The following is a 12,171-nucleotide window of genomic DNA, read 5'->3' on the forward strand; positions in this document are numbered from 1 at the left end:
AGAAGGAGGAGGTAGCGCAACACGGCATAGTATCCCAAAAATAAATTACTATTATAACTCGTATAATAGTATAAAATTTAAATAGTGCTCTAAAAATTCAGAATATAATATATACTATCTGTACCCCACCACACGATGCTGTGGATACTTCCAGAGCTTTTAAGAGCATTCTCGAATCTTCTAGACTCACCGACACACTCCGCTACTCAGCTTGGAACCTTATAGAACCTTCTGTTCGAACCAGGCAGTGGTTGGTTGTGAAGAAAATTAGGCGGATAGGGAAAAATAGGTTTCTTTTTATAATATATATTAGATATATTCCAAACATTTTTTTTTAAAAGATTTATTGAAACCTACCCAATAGTAGGATAAGAACAATAAAAAGTCAAATATAATTAACACACATTCTTCTTATTTCAACACCACTATTTTTATAAATAATTTAATATCTTATTCAATTAAAAATGTTTAATGTATTTAAATTTTTATTTACATGTAATAACTCTGGATAAATCAACGATATTCACATATCTACATATTTCAACACATTTATAATTAATCTATAAACATTACTAAATACGAGACATGGAAAATACTGGGATTGTGTAGGTATATTTTTTTCGGATTGATAACTGTTATTTGAAAAAACATTTTTTTTTATCACTCAACCCACCCCCTTCTATAAATAAAGCTTTATTTTTTAAATATCGTGATTAACATATCTGTTAAGCTACGTTATGTTTCAGGAACCTATTAAAATTTATTGTGAAAAAGGTTTGGTCATTTGCTAAATAAAAGTTATCATAAATGTAAAGAATGTATTTAAATAATGTGTATAATCTGAAGTTGGCAATTGTCATTGTTAAAGTCCTTGACCAGATAAGTAAGCAGTGGAGGTCCTGTGCACGCGGCACTTCGATCAGTCCGCTCCTGGCGCCGACTTGCCAAGGCACAAAGGAAGCAAGGAACCATGGCACTGATAATATCTAACATCTATTGGTTCATCAACGAGCAAGAGAGTTTTTTTATGCATGACAATTGTTTCGTCTTTCAAAGCACTGTCAAAAAGTATGTCATCTCCATGTAAGCGTACAATTATTATAAAAAATAAATATTTACACTTTCGTTATCCAACCACCTCAAAATAAGTAAGGTATACCCAGCAGAAAAATGTATTTGTTTAGATAAAAATGTTTGTGATTGATTTATCAAAGTAATCACAAAAGCAATAAATTATAAAATAAGCACTAATGTTATAATATCTCGCTGTTGATCAAAACATTACTGACTTTTTGTTGCTAAATGAGGATACCTAATATAATAATAATAATAACACCATTTATATCGTAGCATTATTATATTATGCGTAGCATTCTCGAGAATGGATCTCAGGTATGGGGGCCAGAGGACACTGTCTATGTACTAATGGTCGAGAAGATACAAAAAAAGTTTTTACGATACCTCTACATGAGAGAGTTTGGTTATTACCCATGGCTGTTTCCAACAGCATTTATCTTGGGAATGCTGGGTGTATGCAGCCTTAGTTCCAGAAGGGATGTTGCATTACTCCTGATGGCGTATAAGCTACTAAACGGTTTAGTATCAATACCAGACATTCTGGCTAAAATAGGATTTTATGTCCCGGATAATTTTGCGCGAGGCCGCCAACACAGGCTTTTGATTCTTCCTAGGTGCAGAACTAACTTACCAATGGTGATGCCCTTGGGAAGAATCACTAGGTTAATTACTGCCTCGCAGGAAATGTGGATATTTTCCACATGTCCTACAACGTATTTAAACGTGAAATATTATTATTCAATACTTAAAATTGTAAATCTAAATTTGAAACTTTTTTCTTTGTCCCAATTGTAAATGTACCTATTTGTTATTAACTTTTTTTGTAAATGTTAATTATCGATATTGCAATGTTCTGGTTCATACTGTTTTTGCAAATAAACAATAAATAAATATCAAGTGTCCCTTTACAAAGAAGAAAAACATTTTCTCAAAACTTTGCGTATCTCTTCATTATATTTACCAACATTAAGTTGTATGCCTTTCGAACTAAAGCACACAAGTGAAGAATAAGAAAACAAGGCTACACAGTGATATTGATTGGATATTAGGGATTTGATAATAATATGCTTCACTAAATCCAAAATCACATTCCTAAATCATCATAATCAAATATATATACACTACTTTTGTAATAGTTATGATTTTACAATTATAATTTAAGACTATCTTTACTGGCATCGTCAATCTTCTTCATCTTGTCCTCGGCGTCCTTAAGGGCCGGGCGCAAGATTTCTGGATTAATCCCTCCAACCACACAACCATCTGCAACTATTTTTGGAATATCATCTTGAACGATGGCATTATCTTGGATGAATTTCAGCAAATTAGAATGTTCGACGATACTTGGTTTACCAATTTCTCCAATGATCGGTTTTCCTAAAAGAGGAACTTGACCAGATTTCTTTTCGTTGTTCGCTTTCTCGGTTTGTTTATTTACATCGGTTTTGTTCGATGAAACGTCTACTTTATCATCATCTTTGCGTATCTTCTGGGTCCAATCTACTTTAGGAACATTTGGGAAGTTTGTTTGGATTTCAGTTTTTGACTTTTTGTCTTTGCTTTCATTGTCTGATTGTTTTTTTTCATCATCTTTTCCATCATTTTTCTGAAATTTTTGACTCCAATCAACTTTTGTTGGAATTGGAATACTAAACTCGGTTTTGGGTACAGACTTATTTTCTTCATTTTTGGTTTCAGATTCATTTTTTTCTTCTGAAGGATTATCATCTTTGTCTTTATTCTTGTAAAACTTTTGGAAGGTACTGAGTATGTCATCTTCGGGATCAAATGTTTTAATGACGGATTTTATTCTGGCGTTTTCATCATCATCTTCGCATGACTCGATTCGATGAAGGGCGGCCCCTGCTGATTTCCGCCTCAACTTATTAATATCCATGTTGGTATTTGCTGCTTCACTTTGCAACAAAGAACTCGAAAAGAACTTGTCTGGCGTGCAGTTGGGATTGTTATTTTCAGCATGAGCTAATGGATACATTTTATCATAACCGAAAAATCCATCAGAGCCTCTTCTTCCGAGGAAATTTTCTTTCTTAATCTGAACAATTCTCGCGACAGGGTTTTCAGCTTTGCTATCAAAGAAGTCATCGATACTTTCCCTCCTCCCCTCTGTTTTCTTCAGGGAGATGATACCTTTATTTTGTGCAACGGGTACTTTATTTTTCAAAACTTCATCTACTTCTTCTATCGTAGTAGGCAATCGGTCTGTAGTCGATCCCAAAGAAGCGTTAATCGTTGGTGCGTTAAGTCGACTCCTGGGAACTACGGGAGAATGTCTAATTGCGTTGTGTTCAAGCACCTCCATATCCCAATCATCAAGTCCTTCCCAAGAATCGTCGCTGTCACTGGCGAAGTCCATTTCATTTTGTAACTTTTCAAGGAGTTGTTTTGGTGGAAGAGACCCGAAACTCTTACATCTGAGCATATAGTTTTCTAGCCTAGCTGCAGTTGTTGCCGAAAGGAAAGATTTTCCTTCGGTTGGAAGAGATGTGACGGAAATATGTCTGGAAGGTTTTTTCTTTGGATTTGGATTTTGCGAGGTTCCCTTTAGAGGGTGTGACTTGACAGTTAACTCTTCATAATTTGGTAAGGAAACTGTTGACGTATTTTTAGGTCTTACAGGTTTTCCGTGATTTTTTTGCATTAAAATCTCCTTGGCCACTACCGTTTTTCTTTTCGGTGTAATATGAGCGTCGTGAATAACTTTTCCATTTGCAATATTTGTGACATGGTGATGAGTGCCATCACAGATGTGAACGGGTTCTTTCTTTGGAACAATGATGGGTTCTTCAACTGGAATCTGAGGCAACGCTCGTGGAGGTTTTGTTTCCTTCGACGTCGTTCCGAGATCGGCAATATTTTTAAGAGATGGGGATTTTCCTCTGTGTTTCCTGGGAGGAGGGACAGGTACATCCACGATCATATGCTTCATCACACTATCCGGTACATCGGGCACCTGAAGCGGAACGTCGGTCCATTCTACAGTTGACGACTTCGCAGGGAGAGGGGCTACGGAAGCCATTGAAGTACTCCTATGGAAAAAAATCAATTAACCTTGTACATAAATCAATCAAATTTACTTCAGAAAAAGTATTAGTTATCAAACTCATCAGTTAGTAGTGCATATTATTCTTACGTTACTGTTTGGTGCGGCTCCTTCGACCAAAACTGAAATAGAAAAACAGTTTAAATTAGAAAGGAATATGACATGAACGAACTTATCTAAACTTTTCAACATTGATGGTTTTTGTTTATGTAAATTTAGGAAGCTTACACTTTATTTATAATTTAATGTCTTATTATTTTAGTATCTAAAATAATAAATATTTATATGTAAATGATGAATGCTGATGATGCGGTGCTGATTGTTAATAGTATGGATGATCTGCAGTCTCTCGTGTCTAGGATGAACGAACCATGCATGAAGAATGAGTTAATGATGAATGTAGGTAAGTAAGTTTAAAGTAATGGTGTTTGAAAGAGAGAGTAGGTACGAAAACAGTGTGCAATATAGCTGTGAATGAGGAATACTTGGAGCAGGTGGATGAGTTTGTGTATTTAGGAAGCATGTTTACGAGAGATGGAAAGGCTGACCAAGATATTGAAAGAAGAGTAAATGCATGTAATTTAATTTGTGTTACACAATTAATTAATTAAAATAATATATAGTATATTTGCGGCACGTTCCAGAGTGGAAGATACTACCAGTATCGCCCTGGTGTAAGACCACCATTCAGAATTGAAACGTTGCTCCAAATGGCTTTAGCCGTGTTTAGTGACTAGATCTGAATAGCCAGGTACTTCCCCACCTTCCTCTTTCCCTTCCCCACTTACCTTCAGCCTCACAACATCCCCCAATTGGGGATGCCATAGTCTCACTGGCAGAATAGTTTTTACTTGACTTTTTTTTTGACGGGAGCAGTTGGGACTCTTGTGAGGTATTCACTATAAAAAAAAAAAAAAAACTCCATTAATGGAGGACTGAACGCAGTTGGCGCTAGCAAAAAATTGTCCAGAGAAGCCAAGTAAGCAGTCCACAATGGAGTGCTGGTACCTACCCTGATGTATGGAAGTGAGGCATGGAACTGGCAAAGAAAGGATGAAAGTAGATTAAATGCTGTTGAAATGAGATCCCTGAGGCGTATGTGTGGTAAAACCATGTATGATCGTGTGAGGAATGTGGAGATCCGCAAAGAGTGCAAGGCTGATGTAAGCATAATGAGTAAGATCAAGAAAGGGACGCTTAGATGGTTTGGGCATGTAGAGCGAATGAGCGAAGAAAGGAGTGTAAGGAGAATATACGATGCAAATATGAATGGTAGCAGAATTCGGGGACGCCCGAGGAAGACATGGTACGACCAAGTGAATCAGATACTTGAGTCGGGCCATGTCAAGAGTCAGAACAATAGAAGAGTATGTATGAGACGATATATGAATGTGAATGAGGCAAGGAGTGCAGGACCGAATTGTTTGGCGGTCCGTCTTCTCTGTCTACCCCTGCGGTTAAACGGCGTGATGGTTAGTTAGTTAATTAGTTTAAATGATGAATATATTAAATTATTCCTGTCGTAAGATAAGTCGTTTATCGTGAACATTAATAATAGTATAATAATAACAGTCACTTTTTACTGGATAGCTGGCAACTCGGTAAGGTAAAAATAGGTATGTAGATATTGTGGTAAATGATTATTTGTGGTTTACCTGGTAAAATTTTTTCCCAGCCGGGCTGCTGGCAGTTCCTCCTGCGTCTTTTTTCTGCTTGCTGAATAACCCTCCCATCGTTGAAGAGGAGTATAACTAAAATAGAGAAAAAACAGGTGTTTAATTCAATAGATACGATACCATCCTCACGGTAGTCATCAACTACATGATATTCGTAAATTTCATTATTTTTATCTAAGTAATTATTTATTATATACATTTTAAAAAATGGGTCAATTTTGATTCACAAGTGATAATATTGCCAAACATTATTATTTGTACCTACATTATCCATTTCTTTTCTTTAAAACAATGCCAATTTTATTTTATGTAGGTACAATGTGTACATATTGATTCGGAACTATTAAACTTTTGGCTTTTGTTTAAAGCCTTATACAAATTAAATGCTAGATGTTAAAAAATTTTTTTTTTCAATGCATTTTGTATTAGCTTACATACGTCTGAGATATGGTGTCACTACCGAACTTGCTCGATGGAACTACTCCGAATCAAATATAATAATTTATTTTGCTGGAAAAAAATCTCAAATTGTAATACTTAATTTTCGAAGACAGTATTAGCTATTCTTGCAAGATAATTTGAAACAGAAAAATCAGAAAAAAGATACGGTCACATCTAGGAATTGAACCCAGGACCCTCGTCTTGCCGGGAAATAGGATAAATTTTTCCAAGACACTGTTTAGATTCAGATTATGTATATCTATATGGGACGCGTGGGATTGCACTAACCCCCCCACATCCTGGTATAAAAATTATTATTAATATGTTTTATATTATCCCTTAAAATACCCAGCGGATCTCCTAAAATATGATTTCATTTACTATTACTGTCGTTGAATATAAAATAAAATCAAAAACCAAACGTTTTTATGTAATTGCAAAGCGATACCGAACAGAATAGAGCCATGCATAAATTAGTTATAAAACATTGTTAAACAGAATGTTAATAATATCCGCGAGTATCCGTAACAGTAAGTGCGGTCCCTCTGAGTAAACAATAAGCACCATCTGTTTATGCAGATTCAAAGAGAATTTTCACGTTTATCCTAATAGTGGCCTCACGAGCACTATTCTCGATGGACATTATGGCTGTCCGATTCATGTTAATGTACTTATTATGCTTGTTCTACTTATTTGTCGAATTGGCAAACAATGTTCACAAATAATAAAGTTACATTATGAACGGGTATTGACATGTAACGTTATTTATCGTTTTGGTTTTTAGTCACATTGTACGAACGTGTGACATGCCGCGCGCATTGATATATTTATTAGTCTATGGCCGCGCGATATACGATATATGCACGGGTTAGGTACAATGGATTACAGAGATTAAAACACGATTGGCTGAAGCAGATTATGAAAAAAAAATTTGTACCTACTTTATAAAACTATTTCGACCAATAGATGTCACCTAAACTGTTCTAAAATTGTTTTATTCTAATGGATCAACGAAAAGCAAACTTTATAAATATTTTCATAATATGATTATTATCAAAAGTTAAATATGGAATAGAGAGAAAAAATGTAAAATAGAGAGAGGGAAGAAGAGAAAGTAAATCTAGAGAAGTTAAAATATGTTATGAGAATATGTCGTATTAGACTACTATATGTATATTTTAGGCAACGATACATTGATTATTGTGTTCTAGAAACTATTTTCCGTTCATTGATAACCATTTTAGTTAGTTAAACTATAAAATTAATCATTTAGTAAAATTCAGCAGAATCTTTCATGGTTTAAAAAGCGCTTAAGAACAACGTAATCAAATTAGAATTTAACAAAACAAACAAAATTAATTACCTCTTTATTCTGTGTTACAACATTCACTTATTTACTGGCATGGAGAGACAGGCCGATGAAGAGATCTGAAAGAATAATTCAAAATATAGGCATGATATTTACCAAAAAACTTCAAAATGTAGTGAGTAAAGGGATCGGATCAAACTGCTACAAACAAGCCAGATCCGGCCGCCGCATATTTTAATCCAGACCGCGACCTTTTAATGGATTTCACATTTACAAACCAAAAACATAAATAAAAAATTATTAAACAGCCGTAATCTGACGGTGGTTGCGAGATATATAACCGCATTTGACGCTCATAAAGCTTTGCATTCTGCCTAGCATGTTCGCTGTTAGAGATGGTTGGTAGCTTAAATATACAAGGCTTTCAAAACACAAGGTGTTCAAGATTAAAACCTATAATTATTCACTAGCGGGAAATAAATACCTCGATATATCATGTGTTATTAGGTCAGTTGTGACAGCGGTTAATTTAATTCGCTTTCTTGAACTTAAAAATCGCCAGTTTCCTGATTTATTAAATTTAAAATTGAAGCCTAATATCATGACATAATCTAATGTACCTGTGAAACCTTTATCAGAATATTTCCGAGACATTTTGAATAATGACATCGATTGGCTACAAAATCTGTCTATTCTTTTTCGATCGATGATCTTTTAAGGAAAGGAAGGAGAAGAATTTCTGGGAAGGTAAAAATAATGAGACTTCACCCGACGAACTCGGGCACCCCTGCCAAATCACCAAACGTAGCGAATCACTTGGGGTAACCTACGGCAAAGCTATTCTGGTCGCTCGGGTCACCAACGTATGGATAAGTCCTCTCTTCTGCGCTGGGTGGTGGTGCGAATCAGCGTGTAAATATCGATTCGCATGGGTTGATTTCCTATGTACGGTATGCCCTAGGCTACCATTGTATTTTCGCATCACTCCACATCTAGAAAAGGCAGGATTTTATCTTTGTTTTCCAGCTCCATTGTGAACGTAATTCTTAATTTGAGTAGTGAGCTGGCAACACGGTATCGCACAGACTTAGTTAAGCACACATATCACCACTATCAATTATCTCACATCTGCCCTGATGATGGATACTGTAACGTTGTCCGAAATGTTGGCTAAAAAACACGTTAGCGCAACACGGCATAACACCCCAAAAACATCATATTTAAGCTGTCAATCCCGCCTCCCAAATTATATGGCTTCTAATTAATAAAAAAAAGGAAACCGAAAAAGTGATAGGAGCTGCTGACATGCGTGTCCTCAAGTTTACTTCCTGGCCTGCTGAGCCATTTTTTTTCAATCTTACCCTGTACAAAAAAAGATTGCCGGGCTCTGTGTTAGTTGGTAAGTAAGCAATTGCAAAACGTATTATTATGAGTAGATTTTAGAAAATTTTACGTAAATATTGTGTAGGTTATGGTTTAACGAACATCTGTTAAGACAATAATACGCTCTTATTCATAACACAATAATTCCCACGCAAGTACTTATTATGTGTCATAAATATTTAATAACAACAATAGGTACAGCATATGTAAGGTACAGCCATAGACATATGAAGCACAATTTAGGGTATTCCAAATCAAGTGTCCAAACCAAGAAGACATATAGACAATATTTTCGTGTTCGTCAATATTGTAAATTTTGACTAAACAATGGACCCACGCCCCCTAAGCCGGTGGGTAAATACGATTATTTGAATGATTGAAACACAGAATACATTTTTAGGGATTTGACATTGACGATCTTTTATTATGATATGACATGAGATTAACATGACGATTTCTATAAAGTGATGATTTACGTCACCCGAGAATATTTTGTCTAGTTGTCGAATTACGCTTCTTGCAAAGGCACTTTAAAAAAAAACAACATTTGATCTAATGGAGACATAGACTAAATAATATATCAATGAATGGATAATAACTAAATGAGGAACGGCTGCGCGGCCTTTTTCCCCTATGTCGGGGGTTTAAGCCCCCACATATTTAATTTCTACCGATTTATAACAAGTTTCTCATTAAGGCGATGCCATACGTAGTAATTCAAAATCATTTGTTTTTGGTTTGAAAATTTGGTCGCCTAGAATTGTTTCAGATGCTTTAATTAAATACTGCGAGTAGAATACATCTTGGCCTTTGAAATAATCGAGTATTTTTTAGATAAGGCTTTTTATAAGCCCAGAAAAAAATAATGTAAAGGCGTATGAAAACTGCTTTAAAGTTCAAAATCTCCTACTTACGAACCAATTTTCGGTTATAATTTTATTGTATAATGTGGAAAATCAAGTTATTTATAAAATGATCGAAAAAAAATTAAATATTTATGCCTGAACATCCACAAAATAAAATAAAAGGCACTTTTTGGCCATGTTTTTTTATTGCAAAGATCAAAACAGGCGGATGGTGTTAAGCGGGAATTTAAACCTTATCGCCATCTACTTAAGGGATCTTATTGATAGCGGCTCAATTTAAAATATTACACTACGTAGTGCATTGCCTTAAGTCTTTAAGTTTTGAAGTAATTAAAAGGTTATTTTTTGAAGATAATATCTATACATTTATTATGCCGTTAATAATATGAAATTCTCTCGATAAAAACATTCAAAGTAAGCTCCGAAAATTATTAAAAACACGTTTTGTTTTGATATTTAAAATGTTATAGGCATGAATAAATTCACAGTGTATCTTTAAATGCAACTAAAGCATTTGTAGAGATATTTTTGGTCTATTTCAAACGAGTCGTATTTTATTTCATATTTTTTCCATTTTCGCTTTATTATTATGGTTTTTTAATTTTATCGCGCTCCCTCTTAACATTGGCATTTACATATTTTCCTTTCAAACCATCTTCGAACGCTTACTACGGGGCCTTAAGTAAACATGCACAAAATAGGTTTTTAGGTTGTTAGTTTGGGTTAATTTAATAATATGTGTATTTCCTAACCTTCAAACTTAACTTTGAATAAGAAAAAAATAAACTTTTAAAGCATCTTTTACAATCCCCGACATAAATGGTGGATTTTTGTAGTAATTAAGTTGAAACCAAGTGTTATTTATACAAAAAATTGCGTATTAAGTGTGAGGCGGAATTCGATAAGTCTATTGAATATTTTCTTCAATAGTTTGCTCAACATTTTCTTAGTACTAAAATTTATTTTTGTTTGGTTAAGAATAAATAGTATAGATTTATGACACTTTACTGTTGCCAAGCATTTTGCTCGGTGGAATAAAAAGTTTTCCACACTTTCCATTCAATTGGATAGCTCCATTGCTAATTGAACAAAAGATTAGCCTTGCCGGTACAATATCATTACATCCATCCACCAAAAAAATGATGTTTGACATTTGACTGTAATTCTTTTCTCGGAACGAAATAATTCCGAGAAAAAAAGTCACAGAAGTATTAAAATAAGGGTCTATTATCACTGACAACTAGTCTTAATAGAAAACAACATGGCAACATGCTGGTTAATTGACTTAATAATATTATAAATATAATGATTACTGTTTTTTAGAGGTAGGAGAAGTTGTTGTTGGAGCAGGAGGTCAACCGGCCCACTCAACGGGACCCACGGTAGGATTCTCAAATTCTGTTTCTCAAATCGTTACTTTTATACCGCGTTCGTGCGCACTTACAATTACATAAATTTGTTATTGATTCGCAGAGCCACACTGCACAGATAATCCCTAGAATTGTAAAATGAATTGTAACTTTTGTCGCTAGTTTACACATAAACTTTCGACTATTACGATGAAAATTGGCGATAACCGTCTACTTGCCAAAAATCTAACCTATGCGCGGAATAAACGTATTTTTTGCTGATTTATTAAAATCCTGTAATCACGGGATAGCATGCCTTTTCCTAATAAAGTTTTAGAACATTCGTAATAGATCGGAACACGTGTTCATGTGCCTACGTTCTACGTCCTGATAGTACACAACACATCGCCATAACACATTGGTGTATTGCTGATGGTTTATTAATTATGTTTTAACCGGAATACTAATCATTTGAAGAAATAAAAAAATACTATCAATTCTTTATATCAGTAAGTTTTTCTCCGTTTGGGAATATCTGTTCGGTGGATTGCTAGAAAATTTAGAAAGTTGGTTTTATTTAACGTTGTAATGGGTGAATAGGACTTTTTATATAAATATCATATATTTAATCATTGAAGACAATTTTAAGACTCCAAAAAAAATTTGAAATGATAAAATCAGAAAAAGATAAGGTCGCATCTAGGAATTGAATACATGACCTAAGCCTTGCCTAGGCTTTGATCTACCACTGAGCTAATTCTATCATATCCCCTTTCGGTCATATAGAACTGATACTTCGACTAAGAATTATCAATATTATCTTCATTTTTATTGGCGGCTATCCTTATAATTACAAGATTCTTCGCGAACATTTTGTGCATGTGCGACACAAATTGATTTTTCTACAAGTCTAGGATGAATAATTTTTGTTATGATCAAAGGGGATAGGGTTGAATTAGCTCAGTGGTAGAGTAAAGTCCCGGCAAGGCTGAGATCCTGGGTTCAA

The 12,171-nt window shown here is 34.6% G+C and overlaps 1 protein-coding gene across 2 annotated transcripts in view; it reads right to left on the minus strand.

Annotated features, from left to right (window-relative positions):
- Positions 1-390: 390 nt before the first annotated feature.
- The window catches only part of LOC149409392 (uncharacterized), a 32,083-nt gene continuing 20,302 nt past the window's right edge, over positions 391-12,171 (minus strand). For both annotated transcript variants that reach the window (XM_089649949.1, XM_089649948.1), the window contains exons 2-5: positions 7,622-7,686; positions 5,797-5,892; positions 4,232-4,263; positions 391-4,127 (exon numbers count right to left, since the gene is read on the minus strand). In XM_089649949.1, coding sequence (XP_089506075.1) covers positions 2,228-4,127; positions 4,232-4,263; positions 5,797-5,874 — 2,010 coding nt within the window. In that variant the 5' untranslated portion in view covers positions 5,875-5,892; positions 7,622-7,686 and the 3' untranslated portion in view covers positions 391-2,227. The remainder of the gene's footprint in view (positions 4,128-4,231; positions 4,264-5,796; positions 5,893-7,621; positions 7,687-12,171) is intronic.

Source organism: Hesperophylax consimilis, chromosome 31 (genome assembly GCF_061612785.1).
Source record: "Hesperophylax consimilis isolate HC1 chromosome 31, BYU_Hcon_1.0, whole genome shotgun sequence".
Lineage (NCBI taxonomy): Eukaryota > Metazoa > Arthropoda > Insecta > Trichoptera > Limnephilidae > Hesperophylax > Hesperophylax consimilis.